The 13,506-nt window shown below is 37.6% G+C and overlaps 3 protein-coding genes across 3 annotated transcripts; 1 reads left to right on the top strand and 2 right to left on the bottom strand.

Moving 5' to 3' along the window:
* The first annotated feature begins 70 nt into the window (after nucleotides 1–70).
* On the top strand, nucleotides 71–1,238 carry LOC124178136 (NADH dehydrogenase [ubiquinone] 1 subunit C2). The gene is made up of 3 exons (XM_046561311.1): nucleotides 71–373; nucleotides 723–866; nucleotides 1,105–1,238. Exons 1-3 carry the CDS (start codon nucleotides 196–198, stop codon nucleotides 1,152–1,154), a joined length of 372 nt encoding a protein of 123 aa, XP_046417267.1. The 5' UTR covers nucleotides 71–195; the 3' UTR covers nucleotides 1,155–1,238.
* A 1,772-nt stretch (nucleotides 1,239–3,010) lies between these two features.
* LOC124178128 (chitin deacetylase 1) lies at nucleotides 3,011–9,061 on the bottom strand. Its single transcript, XM_046561297.1, has 9 exons — nucleotides 8,823–9,061; nucleotides 5,271–5,377; nucleotides 5,065–5,176; nucleotides 4,829–4,956; nucleotides 4,485–4,690; nucleotides 4,038–4,333; nucleotides 3,700–3,946; nucleotides 3,431–3,622; nucleotides 3,011–3,308 (listed from the first exon to the last, which is right to left on the bottom strand). The coding sequence occupies exons 1-9, from the start codon at nucleotides 8,869–8,871 to the stop codon at nucleotides 3,206–3,208; spliced, it is 1,440 nt and encodes a 479-aa protein (XP_046417253.1). The 5' UTR covers nucleotides 8,872–9,061; the 3' UTR covers nucleotides 3,011–3,205.
* A 2,571-nt stretch (nucleotides 9,062–11,632) lies between these two features.
* LOC124178131 (coiled-coil domain-containing protein 134-like) lies at nucleotides 11,633–13,421 on the bottom strand. The gene is made up of 3 exons (XM_046561304.1): nucleotides 12,753–13,421; nucleotides 12,437–12,646; nucleotides 11,633–12,112 (listed from the first exon to the last, which is right to left on the bottom strand). Exons 1-3 carry the CDS (start codon nucleotides 12,901–12,903, stop codon nucleotides 11,760–11,762), a joined length of 714 nt encoding a protein of 237 aa, XP_046417260.1. The 5' UTR covers nucleotides 12,904–13,421; the 3' UTR covers nucleotides 11,633–11,759.
* Between the last annotated feature and the right edge of the window lie 85 nt (nucleotides 13,422–13,506).

The raw sequence follows: 13,506 nt of genomic DNA, 5'->3' as shown, positions 1-13,506 counted from the left end.
AATTCAAAGAGTTTCGCGCTTCGAGATCGATAGTCGTACTCACAGCCATTTTTGACAGCTGAGCTAGTATCGAAAGTCGATTAAACGACGTTCGTCCCTGATCATACACTTTTGATATCAATTAATTTGGCTCAAGCAGTATTGCCCTGACTAGAACCCTGACTATCCGTGAAGTCGAAGAATCTCGTGTGGACGATGGGCGAAATGACAGAGAAAGAACCCAACATACAGTGGGCTTTAGACCTATTGACACCCCATCCAGAGCGTGAACGTTTTGTTTTATACGATTATTGGCCTCCTGTAACGTGTGCTCTGGCAGGTTTCGCCTCGGCTCTAGTCGTAAATTACTTTGGAAAAAGACCTTTAATGTCAGGTAATTACGTCAATTTATATATTTTGAACCCAACAAATTTAGAACGAGCTAACCGGTGGTAACTCGTTATCGATCCGCCCCTCAACATTTGAACCTAACCTTACTTACCCTGTTACGCAACAATCGCAAGTAACAATAAATTCGTTGTAAGTATCATCGGAATTGTTGTTTTCTTACAGCTGTCAGCTAAAATTTCAACTGTTTTGCACTCTACTTATTTTGTATCTTGTATGTACGAAAATCCCACGTACAGTCATTAGTTGTCTAAATTGAGATGACCATTTTGCACATTGATAGTAATAACATTGAAATTGATCCCCAATGTATTGACTCGAATTTTTTCTTCCAGGAATTCAATCACACATAGTGCTTACCGTACTGGGAGCTGGTATAGGTCAGTGGGGTCATCTCAAAAGAGAAAGCATACTTTCAGAGAGGGACGCCGTTTTTCGTGATTACATTCGGCGCCATCCTGAAGATTTTCCAGAGCCAGGTAAACAGTAATATTCTGTAATTTTATACACATGATAGGATCATAAATTTTTATTTTAAATGTTTTTTTGTTAGCTTTGCTTCAATCATCATGATTATTTTATACTTACTAAATACTGCCACCATTTTCAATGTTATTATGAACAGATCTCAGTAACTTTTCTTCCACCTAGTAAAATCTCAATGCTGTCAGCTCTAGCAGCAACTTGATCTAATTCAGAATGCCAATTCTTTTTCAGAACGTAAAAAGTGGGGTGACCAATTTCTGGAGTGGGTTCCAGTGCGCTAGACACAATGAGAATATTGTATCGTTTTCATAGGTCATTCATACATGCAATACTACTGTTTCTGAATAAATGGTGAATATTATTAACTTCTCTTGTAAATATTTACATAATATAGAATAACGAAAGTATTGAAAACAGTCTTGTATAGTGAATTTTTGAAGGTTCTTCACTAGTATTAAACTTCGACACAGTTTTGTGTAATAGGCCGGTAGCATTCAGGTTACATCTTCTACATGCCACATTCGCTTTACTTTTTACATCCTACGAACTATCTATAAAACCTTTCTGCAATTGAAGGGTATGCCGTTTTTGCGTATACCAAGGATTCTATTTTTTTTACACATAACAATAATGTTCGAATGATATCAATTGAATTACACGAGGTTGAAGCTAGCAGCCAGAATTAGCAGCCAAACGTTCTAATGTTTATTCAAATAAGGTAGTGGAGTCCGAAAATCAAAATTTCGTGAAACACCTTGAACCCCCAACACTTTTATAGAATAATGAGGATAAAACTAAACTGAATTTTTCCATTTCCAAAAAGTTAAACACGTTTGGCTGCTAGCTTCGACTTCATTTGAATCATAATTTGAATTGAAACGAAAAAATTAATTTTCATCGCACGGATATATCTATTTTCTTGAGTGAAACTCTTAATCACTCCTCTCCTGCCACAAGAGGACTTGATTTACCTTTAATGACGTGTACATATATAATCTAGACATTGTCTAACGAGCAACGAGTTTGTCTGAACTTTATTTATCATCTTACCTTGTTCCGTTAAACCTAATGTGTTAGCAAATTATTGGAGGGAAAGGTACTGAAAGGTTCCGATATAATCTGAGAATGAATAATGGTAGAACTTATCTTATTACTTGCTCCAAGCTTGAGTAGCAAGCTAAGCTGTCGAGAAAATTATTTGACAGCCATGTGTTGAGTGAAACACGAAATACATCATACAAGTGTTATATCATAATGATATAGCAGCTTACATATTTCCCATCACATCAAGTGCACAGTTTTTAACAATGAGCTTGAATGGAGTAGCTTATTAAATGCGATCCCATTTTTGAAAAGTGAGAATGATTCTACAAGTAGCAATGTAGAGTCAGAAAACTTTCCAACGTGCAAAGCTTTCGTGATTCTATAGTAAAAAAATGAGGATTGGAGGATGAAATATGGGCCGAAATGAAGTGATCAAAACACTCGATTGAGCCAAGAAAATTATTGCAATTTATTGGCTCGCAGAGGAAAAGCCGCTGAGGCATAAAAACCCCTTATTATCTAGTAATAAAGTCGTGTCAAGGGTGTATGAGGTGTGAGTGTACGATCCATGGTTTTATCTCGCATGTGGAGAGCTGCTGTGAGATTCAGAGGCCTGAAGGCGTGAACCTACTATTTTTTAATTGGAGAGGAGAGGAACAGAGACTCAACTGAGAGGATGGAAAAATGAGAATACCTAAGATGATCCGCAGCGATGTTATCGTTACCGTAGACTCGATTTGACTGAAAGTCCGAGCCTCAATTCCCGGATATTTATCGCTATTCATCCAACGATCAGCGCCATCTTTCGCGATTATCGACGATCCACCCCCGCAATCGCGCCTAGACTTGCCGCGGCTTGCTAGTAGCGGTAAAGATTCCGGGTATCAGACGGGGTAGAAAGCACACGCCGGCATGGGAAACGAAAGGATAAGTTCGGTCTAAACAGGCGATGACTGAGTTTAGATTTTATCTGTGGTGTTCGCTATAAGAAAATAACTTTTCAATAAGTGTTTGAAAAATTCGAACAGATTAATTATACAAGACTACATGCTTATTTAGATCGACTGGAACTTAATTCAATAAATTCGTCAACTATTAACGTACGTATTTATTATTAAGTATTTGAATGCTGATTGTTGAAAACAGGCATTCAAATTTTTGAGCACTATGCAGTGTGAAATAGTAATGGATATTTTTAAACCATCTTAAACTATTTCATTGTGCGTCACATAACCGTTATGTATTTCTTCCTCCCAGCTCACAATCCAAAATCGGATGTAGAAGAATACTATTTTCTTTCCGGATTGTAGTTGTCATTGAATAATCCAGTGCCCTCAGCATCTCCCAACCACGGATACTTATTCGGGCATTCCCTACATGTTTCTAGATACCTATAACATATCGATAATCGGTTATAATCATGAAATATTATATTAATCAGACTAAGGAAAACTGTTTCAATTAAAAATCTCAAAAATGTATTACTTTAATTGATAAACCATTATTTATTTACCTAGTTGCGGTAAAATTGGCTTCCGCAGGCTTGAAATCAAGTGCACACTTATTAGCATTATTGCACATTGGCTCTGGAACATTGTCCCGCTTCTTACATCCCCATGCGTCAAATGTATTCAAATTTTTCAATGGCGTAGGATCAGTCATCCAATTTAAGACTTGTGTGCCTGTCACAAAGTATACGTCAGGCCTGAAAATACATTCAATTCTTTTAAACGTATTCCATAGAACAACAAAATAAACCTTCAGAATCGTTTCAAGACATACAATGAGAGTGCCCAGTCGACAAACTTGTGAAGACCTTGTTCCAATTCTTTGATTTGGAACCAATTCGTGTGGAACGGCATCATGTAAGGCGCCCGATTTTGGTCATAGTAACGACTGAAATCCTCTTGGAGCCACTCGAGAACATCATCGGCATCGTGATTGTGCAAAACGCATTGATCCAAGTACGGACAGTGCCCACCTTCGTAGCTTTCTACGTAGTGAGCATTGAGAGGCAATTCCCAAACACCTGAGATTCAAACAACGTAAATTGACTCAACGTTTTCTTCGCAGTGCTAATGATTGTTAACAGCATTACATCTTATTAATGCATTACTTACCTGGGAAAGTTTTAGTGGGACATGTTCCAGCTTTACATTCATGAGGAATTTTGTAGTCGAGAGTATACGGCCAGATTGGTATTTTTGATGGTGAAATACCAATACTGCTATCGTATATGAACCCAAAGTCTTCGATGACTTTGTACTGCGTGTTACGACCAGGCTTTAGATATGGTGCACGCATGCCAACCATTTCGCTGGATGTAACGTTACTGAAATATTTCAAAATCTCTCGCATACCAATCATCTCACCGACCCATTCTTCGTACCCTTTGTCCTCCAAACCTTTCTGAAGACTGTAAAGCATAAATAGTGATATAAGCCGTTCCTGAAGAAGAAATATTTCCGTACTCAAAGCAAAATATTTAAAAAGAGATCCGTGGAATTTTTAAATTAGTTGAAAAATGTAGAACGAATTTATACACCATTTAAAAATCTTCCACTTACGATATGGTTTCAACACCAATTTCGTGACCGTCATGCGCCAGGCCTTGGACCATGTTGTAATTGCAGTATTCGTGTGAGATGAAGAACGTCCCCTTTATCGGGCAGTTATTAGGATTCACTCTGTCCTTCGCAAATATCTTTTGATAGTGATCAAAGTTATTGTGGTTTACTGCACCATCGAAAGTCATTACAATCATTTGGGGTGTCTGTAAGATTCAACCAGTGCAGTGTTAATACTAAAATTCGAATGACTTATTGTAAAAACTTGACAACAATTTACGTAAATGGTAAATAAAAATCGCCTGATAATTTAATGTCATAACGAGCTATTCAATTAAAATTACCTCTTCACGCTCTATACCTCCAGGTATTATCGTTCCATCGCGGGAGCAGAAACAATACGGTAATTCACAATTCGCGGTGTCGCATTTTAACGCTATGTCTATAGGCGTTTCCGTTATCGGTGCAGGAGCTGTAATCACATAAAAAAAAAAAAAAAGAACCGATGTACCTTGTAGTCGTTTGTAAAATTTACGATAACTTGAAATCATGCGAGTATGAATATTTCATGTGTACTTACTAACAGGAATTGGACCGCATCTTGCTTCATTTTTGAACGTGCAGAATTTGCTGATATCGTCAAAGTGCAGCCCGGAGGGACATCTGTTCAGGTACGGAAACGAATCTACGCACTGTATGAGATGAACGTTACGTGTTAGTAATATTATCACGGAAAGAAAATTGGGTTGAAACAAATCGGTGCTATAAAATTAACCACCGTCGTACCTGATAAAATCTTTTGCAGGTCGCCGGATCGGCGAAATTACCGTTTCCTTGACCTTCCGGGCAGATAAACGGTTCATCGCTGAACTTGACGCTTTTTTCAGCGCAAACTGTAGGAACAAAAATAAAGAAAATTACAAAGATGCGTGATTATTTTAATTTCCTCTGCGGATGGAAATCAATTCTTATACAAATATGGTAACGCGATTATAGGAACAAGTTTGACCTGCTTGGCTCAAACGACCTATACTTGCGATTCCAATATGTATTTGCAATTTCACTACACCTGATTTCCTGGTAAACAAACTTAAAGTTTCTCTAACACGAATGATCGCTCGCCGGCTTTCTACGCGTAGATATGTACAATGTGTACATACATGTGCATATGTATGCATACCACGCGGTATGCATTCACACTAAAACAGTATTTGATTTACCACCTCAGTGACGAAATATCACAAATATTACATTTCCGTTTCGACGTACGTATACATTTATTCCAATATTAGCAAAACAATATTTTCACTTTACCCTTGAGACTGGCTCTTTTTCCAATCAAATTTGACTACCGTACAGAAAACAAGATAATTCGCTATTCGCTGAGGAACCACCATTTGTACATTATATAAATGTCAAAGCTTGAAATTTAGCAAGTCAAATCACAGGTGCTTGCTCTATCACAATTTATAGTGCGTTCCAGTAGCGACCGGTATGATGTGTGCGGTTTCTGTATTGTACAAGTATGCGTACGCCATGCGCGTGTATATGTATATCTATAAAGGAGTAACCGGCTTCGTACGATATACTGAACTTTCACGAATGATTATCATCTCATTTTATTTATCATTCTGTTGCTCCCGGACTGTCTTACAGGTATACGCATGCACGCATGCACGAGGAATGCAACATAGGTACAGTATAATTAATATATAAGATGGTCGGCGACATTGTTCGCACGAAGTTTTAATCCAAGGCTATCAGATTCGCGGCAATAACATTATATGCATAAATCGGTGATAAAACAACCTTCGCTTGTTTAATTCTTCGGTTCAGAATTCCGATATTCTCACTCGTGTTGCTAATTAGTGACATGTAAATTATCTTCATAAATACTTTTCTCGTTTCGCATAATAAGGAAGACGGTGAACTGTGACAAGAAAAAATCAGACGCATGGCCGCAATCGTGAGAATCTCAATATAAATTATTAAAAAATTTCGAATTCCGATAATTGTAAGAATTAGAAAGGCTTCGGTAATTATTCGAGAATACGCTTTCGGTGAACTGTAATAAGCTTCATGTAACTGGAAAAACTATCCGTACAACTGCTCCAATCTATACCTTCAAAGTAGGTTTATGTCCCGTCGAGTGCAAGGTGAAATAAAATGACATTCATTCTTCCACGTTCACATATACGGTATAATTTGCAGCCTTGGTAATCGATCACGATCGCAATGCCGCGACGAGTTGAGTCCATATTGTTCATACATTGGATAAAGTTAAACTGAAAGTTTATCTCGCACAGATAATCAATCTTCGCATAGATTAAAACAGAGTCTCAGCGAATTATACAGATGGAAAACGAATTCGAAACGTAAATTGAGACGCGAGAAAGTTTTCACCGAAGCATCTTTCGGTTTCCCTAATAATTGTACCTGAGCATTTCGTGCACAGGACGTATTTTTTTATAGCTATACCGAATGCGCGGTGCTTGATCACAGTTTTAACGATGCTAACGTAACGAAATCAATTCGTAGGGCCCGCTTCGTTCCAACTTTATATAATATATCTTTTAATTTCTACTTTTTATTTCAAAGAAGCAATTAACGCTAATCGTCTCCGGTACATTCCCAAATTGTGATTAGGAATTGAAGAGAGAAATCCTGTAGATATCGATGTAGACGCGTTCTTAGAAAGTCTCATACCTACGGATCGATCGTCTAATACCTATAAAGTATTACATACATAAGTACTCGTATGTATACGTGATCGTAAACAGATAAAACTGAAGGCTTCTCTAATGACTAGTATGAGGATGACCTTTTCCAAAATTCCGTAAATTCTTCAAATGGCCACGATATTCAGATTTTCTGCGTACTGATCGTGGTCCGCAAAATATATAGATAAGGATGGATTTAGTTCCAGCTACAAGTTCAACAAACCAATCCTCGTGAGGGACAGTCAAACAGAGAGTACGTGTAAGGGATTCTAATTTCTTCCGGCATTTTTGTATTGGCGATGTTTGTGCGCGTTGGACGTTTCACTGTGATCCTCTGTAACGTACAGACCAAGCTATTTCCTCGAGAAGAGATACCATCATTTTGCACATCGTGTTACGGTTATAAGAAATGAATTTTTCTATACTGAAACTGATTTGTTTACAGATTCGTCTGGTTAGCCGTACAACGAGTAAATTACTCAGAATATCGAAATCATATTAGGTATAGTTCGTAATGATATTGTTATACTTTGAATAATATAGTGATTTCGAATTTTTAAATGATGCGCATATATTAGTGGAAAGCGAAAGCACAAATTTACGTAAGAACGATGGGATTTTATGACATGTTTACGGTATATATCTACAGGTGCCCAGAGGCGACAATACCGTTATAACTTGTACATATATACCATTGCGCGTGACTTCCATATGGGTGTTAAATGCAAGAATATAAATAATTCTGTAGGCTTAAATTATAACAATACGATAATCACCAAAAGCTATACTACTTCCCGAACGATTACTAGACCTTCGGAGTGAAATTCGGGAAACAATATTGGTACGGTGTTGGACTCCATCTTTCGCTATTAATTAGGCATTGCACAATTTTGCAAATTGTATGCTGAATTATTTGAACACGTGCGGAATTTTAATTCTCCTGTGAAATTCGCTGCGTTTCAAAGAGTCATGCAATGGCGCACGTCCGAATTGGAAAGCGTTGACGATTTCATTCGCATTCGAGAGATTTTATAAATAAATTAAGAAAGAAGTCTATTTGTTACGTGCCGTGATAATTACACAACAAACTGTGATATTTGAGTATAACATTATGTCAGCTAAGGGTATAATGTCATGTACCGATCGATCACGATCCGATTGAAAGATAAACTGCACTGCAGGAGGTGTTGCATCAATGTGAAAATCATCGCTGCATCTTGACCACGTCTCACGCGAATATATCACGATAATGGTCATCCATTATGGAACAAGTTTGCGAAGGCGTTTCAAGCCAGGTAAAATCGAAATTGAAAATTTAAAAACAACGTGCCAACGTCCCCGTTGTGATTGTAGTAATATTGAATTGTATAAATGTAAGAAAATTTTTTTTTCCACAGCGAAACATATTCCTGACAAGTAGTTAACTTTAAAGTCTACAAGCGCAACTTTCCCTCTTATCAGGGACACGCGGTATAACACCTCGGCAATCTTGTAGTTTCAATTAAATTGTAATTACATTTCGCAAAAAATGCTCAACACTATCCGACTGCAAATTTCACTTAATTAAAATGGGGAAAACAAAAATGGTAATTATGTAATTGGAAAACTAGATGTTCACCTGTAACCAGTAATGCGGTGCATACGAGCACCGATCCTGGTAGCTTCATAACTCTTCTCGAACTTCTTCGATGATCTCTTTTCGATCGTTGAATAAACAATGACTAAAAATAGCCCCCCGGTCACTCTCCAGTAACACTTTTTTTCTCTAACTTGACAACTATCCGGAATAACAGCTCGCCCAACACTGACTGATCGGAATCGCCAGGAAAGACTCCAGAGATCCCTCTTTCACGATTTCACGGTGCACCCGTCGCCGCCTCGACGACCAACGATTGGCTGACCACTTTCTACTGTCTCTACTGCTAATGAAAGAGACAAAATTTATTGAAACCTGAACCTGCCAGGTACGCACACATATATTTCGGTCGAATATAAACCCGCATCGCAATGTTCGAATGCATGAACATCACGAACTGTTCGTTGCGCCAAAAGTACTGTAGGTTCGCAATTTTTGCAGAATTTTACTGGTACGTGTGATGCGAGTGAGTCTGCTGGTGAATGTGTCCCTCTCAAACTTACGGGAGAAATTATTAAATTTGACTGAACTCCACTTGAGAAATTCTGAAAATTTGCCTCGATTGAAACTTTGCGAAATCAAACTTGTGAGAAAAATCATACTAGTAACGATTTTTGAGAAAACATTTAGTACTCTTTAAAGTTACTCCGACATTGAGTAAACTGAACGTAACCGTTTTTCAGATAAAATCAGTATTCTATTTGGAGTCTGAAGTCAAGGTTCATCTAGTACTTATTCGTTTTATACTTGTAGAGTGCATGTGTAAGAAATTCGTAACTTTACTCACGAGCGTTAAGAGGGCAAGTTCAAGGCTGAAATTGTGGCACCTTTTCCCGAATAAATGTAATGCGTACCTACATCAAGTCTGTGCAAGTGCAGACTGATATTTAAGGTAAGTAATTCGAGTCGCAGCGATTTGATGAAATTCTCACTAATAGTGAACGGTTTTTCCAAACGACTTTCGATGTTCAGGACATAACATAATACAAGCTGTGGAATTTGCCGGTTTTCAAGTCCTGTGCACACACATTTATCCACAGAACGTGTGTGTATATATATAATATTATATATATAACTTTAATTCGTGGAAGAACATCATCATAATAATATTACTTCTCTGTATTCGTCCATTATAAGTTATTGGTATAACGAGAAAAAAATCGATGATTCCTGTTTGGCAACGTATCTCCAGAAGCTGCACTGACTGGTATTGACTACCCAAAAAAAAAAAAAAAGTAAAAGAAAGTACATACGCATTCGTCCCGCAGCATCTCGAAAATACATTAAGGTCGCCGTGCTTAAAAATTGAAAGTATGTATTTTATGTATATATTATATTCGAACGCCGAGCCATTCGTGAGAGTAAATTGAATCCTTCGTTTATTTTACCGACTGTATCCACCTCGCGCAACATACTCACGCGACAAGTTTCAGACACCCAGCACTAACCTGGGATCCTTAAGAAGAAGAGAAATTTTACTCATCGAACAAAAGCGACTGTGAATGGATCGTCACGTAGCACGCGATCCCTACGTTCAACCAACTTTTTATTTTAACATTTTTTCGTTGCACTGGAAAGCCGGTAATCTTTGGGATTTTCTGTATTTTACTTTCGGCATAAGTGTGTTATAATACATCGACTTTTATTTTACACTTATGTACAGCCGAGTTATAATTTACGACATGAATTTGCCACATTCATACCATGTACATACCTACGTACGTGGTTCAGAGATGTCGAGGGACCTAGACACTGGAGAAATCGGAATTGCCAGAGAAACTTGAAATTTCTAGGGCCAACTGAGAATTTGATTTCCTAAATAAGTTGAAGGCCAGATATTCTGGTTGCATAGAAAGCTTTCTGAGTATGTAGCATTCCGTTCTACGTAATAAACGATAGCTACTCCCTCCGTGTGGTACATACAAGCTAATTGTACGAGGTAGTAGAATTCCAATCATTCTGTATAAATGTGGAGGAACGTTTAATATTTTATGTAGTATAATTCTTTAATTTTTCTATTTCCATCTGTATAAGAATGAAATATTTAAGTTTTCACACAATCTTTGGCACAATACTACATGCTGAATATTCCATGAATTATTCATCATTCCCTTTCAATTTTCAAATGGCTCTTATTGTAACCGTTCGTACCTAATTACATTACAATAATTTATTATCCACCGTTGTTGAACTATTCTTTTGTTCGAATTGTTATGCTTACTCACTAACGCAAGTCTCATTCTCGAGCAATGACTGATACAATTCTGCTTAAGAAAATCTGATTCAGAGAGTGTATACCTATATGGCTTTGATTTTTACGTAAATCAATTAGCGAAATCTCAGTATTTTAGACATGTACATGCTCCTATGGGTATTGAATTTTTTAGAAAATCAGAAGGTAGCGTACCATTTATCAAGATTTTTTTAAGGGCAGTGCCTACTTCAACTGGTCAAAACGAAAAAATATGCATATTGAATGTTACTTTACTGTTTACGCAAATTTTGACTTCAAAAACCATATAAAATCTGTCAATATATCAATAGAGATATGTGACAAGGTAGAAAACAACCAGTAGAAATTTTTTTCCAGCACAATTTCCAACAATCGACTCATTTCAAATTTTTGAAAGCAGTCGACGCTCTTACTACAAAACATAGTAAGTCACAGAAATTGATTTGTAACTTTATCGTTATTCTAATCACCATCGTGTTCAATATGTGTATTGAAAAGTATTCTTTAAAGTATATATAATATAATCATTGTTAAATTTCACGATCGCAGAACAACAATAACACATTATATTCACATTTTATTTGCATGGAATTAAAATTTTCTGCAATAGTTTATAAATTAGGTATTTACAGGAAGTAACTCACGAAGACGTTTCTGAATATGACATTGTTTATAAATTTTTCAATTTACAACTCCATTTTCGTCATTCTAGGACCTTTTTTTCGTTTTTCTTTTTTCGACCTCTTCTTTTGCTTGTTATTAGTATCCTCATTATGGATGGATTCTCCAGCAGCGTTCGACCAATATGGATTAAAATACCCAGGCTCGCGAGTTGTTATGTTGAGCTCTTGACCAACCAAATGTATCATTGTGTTAGTCGACTTATCGAGCAAGTGTCTGGTTTGATTAGCAAAGTTCCAAGACCACTGCATCATCGTATCCCATTGCGGCTGTGTGTTTAACACCCTTTGGCTAATCTCTGGTAAGTGAAGGATTATGTCGCCAAATAGTGCTGTATTTTCCAGAATATTGGATAAAGCTGAAATTGCAGTAGGGAAAAATTCAATTAAACCAACAAGTCATAACTATTGAGAATTATCAGTTCCAGCCGAACGTTATTAGATCTCTTAGAATATGTGGGGTCAAGTACCGACTGTATATTAATATGAAACACGCTTACAACTTGTGATCCAAAGTATGAGCATCAGGAATAAAATTGACTAGTAAACAGAATAACATCAGCTGATCAGTATAGGTAAGCTATGGAAATATCAAGATGCAGAGACACAGAAAAGTTTTTGTAATATTCAGTGACTACGTGGCATCCGGCGTTATGTTGGAATCGAAATCATTTTTCTTGTACCATCTCGCAGATTTGCATCCTCTGGAAATGGGGTGTTACCCGGCTCAAATTCAGCACTTTCTAAAATATCTCGGCTGGTCTGCATGACGGAGAAAACTTTTTCAGCTAATACCATGATCATTTTATACTGTCTTTCATAATTTTCCATTTTCCTTAATCCCCTAACAGCTTCTACATGTTCCTCACGCCGCCGGGCAAAGAGTCTTTTGACTATGCGATCAAAAATTCGGTCAAGGGTCAATCAATACGTATACAAGAGAAAATTTCGGTAAACATGAAATGAATTAATGTCAATAACTTTACAAACGAAGGATACAAAGTAGCTCATTCGGATCAGTTTGAACTGAATCACCGGCTGTAGATTCTCCCACGCCGATTGGTCTGGCCGGCGTCGTATTTTGCACCTGCGCTGTGCACGATGCGACAAATACAGGAAGATAAAAAGCAATCATCTTCGGTGTCTGCATATTGCAAGAGTTTTGCGTACGTTGTTTACGTGCATGGGAAGCTATTTTGGAAAAACCTTCAGTACCATAAAACGAACCTGTTTGTGCCGTATCGATAAGTTCTAAAAGAACTGTTTAAAATCACGACAGGTTACACGCGTGCACGGGTATATTTCAAATACGGCCATCTTGCAATTGGCGCAATCCGCGCCACGTAACGAACACTGAAGAAAATAGGGTGTAGAGACGACGCTAGCTGGGCACGACGCTTGTGACTGAAGATTATTTAATGCCAGGCTGAACACGGTGTAAAAATAATAAAACCGGACAGAGCCCGCGGCAGCTTGGTCGTATTTAGTCGTCTCGACCATGTATTTTCTTACACTATGGTCTCGACCATGCAGTAGCGCGCTCAGGCTTGAAGTAGTTACCTGAAATTAATTTCCACGTACCTAACCGAATGATAAGCGGATATCGGTTACCGACTCGCACTCTGCCGGATTTACAGTGAACAGTGAATAATGTAGGGTATGGTTACCATGGCGAACTTTAACTATCACTTACACGTTTCGACAACGTGTTTTAATGTAAACCAGGCTTCACGTTTTTCTCTCTCTGTCTTAT

Source organism: Neodiprion fabricii, chromosome 3 (genome assembly GCF_021155785.1).
Source record: "Neodiprion fabricii isolate iyNeoFabr1 chromosome 3, iyNeoFabr1.1, whole genome shotgun sequence".
In the NCBI taxonomy this organism is placed as follows: Eukaryota; Metazoa; Arthropoda; class Insecta; order Hymenoptera; family Diprionidae; genus Neodiprion; species Neodiprion fabricii.
Note: the sequence above shows the minus strand (reverse complement) of the source record. Positions and strands in the feature narration are given on the sequence as shown.

Coding starts and splice junctions, on each gene's coding strand:
- LOC124178136 (XM_046561311.1), top strand. CDS start 196: ATGGGCGAAATGACAGAGAAAGAACCCAACATACAGTGGGCTTTAGAC. Junction 374..722: donor AAAAAGACCTTTAATGTCAG/GTAATTACGTCA, acceptor TTTTTCTTCCAG/GAATTCAATCACACATAGTG. Junction 867..1,104: donor TGAAGATTTTCCAGAGCCAG/GTAAACAGTAAT, acceptor ATTCTTTTTCAG/AACGTAAAAAGTGGGGTGAC.
- LOC124178128 (XM_046561297.1), bottom strand. CDS start 8,871: ATGAAGCTACCAGGATCGGTGCTCGTATGCACCGCATTACTGGTTACA. Junction 5,177..5,270: donor CCTGCAAAAGATTTTATCAG/GTACGACGGTGG, acceptor CATCTCATACAG/TGCGTAGATTCGTTTCCGTA. Junction 3,309..3,430: donor GCCAATTTTACCGCAACTAG/GTAAATAAATAA, acceptor GATATGTTATAG/GTATCTAGAAACATGTAGGG.
- LOC124178131 (XM_046561304.1), bottom strand. CDS start 12,903: ATGCAGACACCGAAGATGATTGCTTTTTATCTTCCTGTATTTGTCGCA. Junction 12,647..12,752: donor TGATCCGAATGAGCTACTTT/GTATCCTTCGTT, acceptor TTGATCGCATAG/TCAAAAGACTCTTTGCCCGG. Junction 12,113..12,436: donor GGATGCAAATCTGCGAGATG/GTACAAGAAAAA, acceptor CTGCAATTTCAG/CTTTATCCAATATTCTGGAA.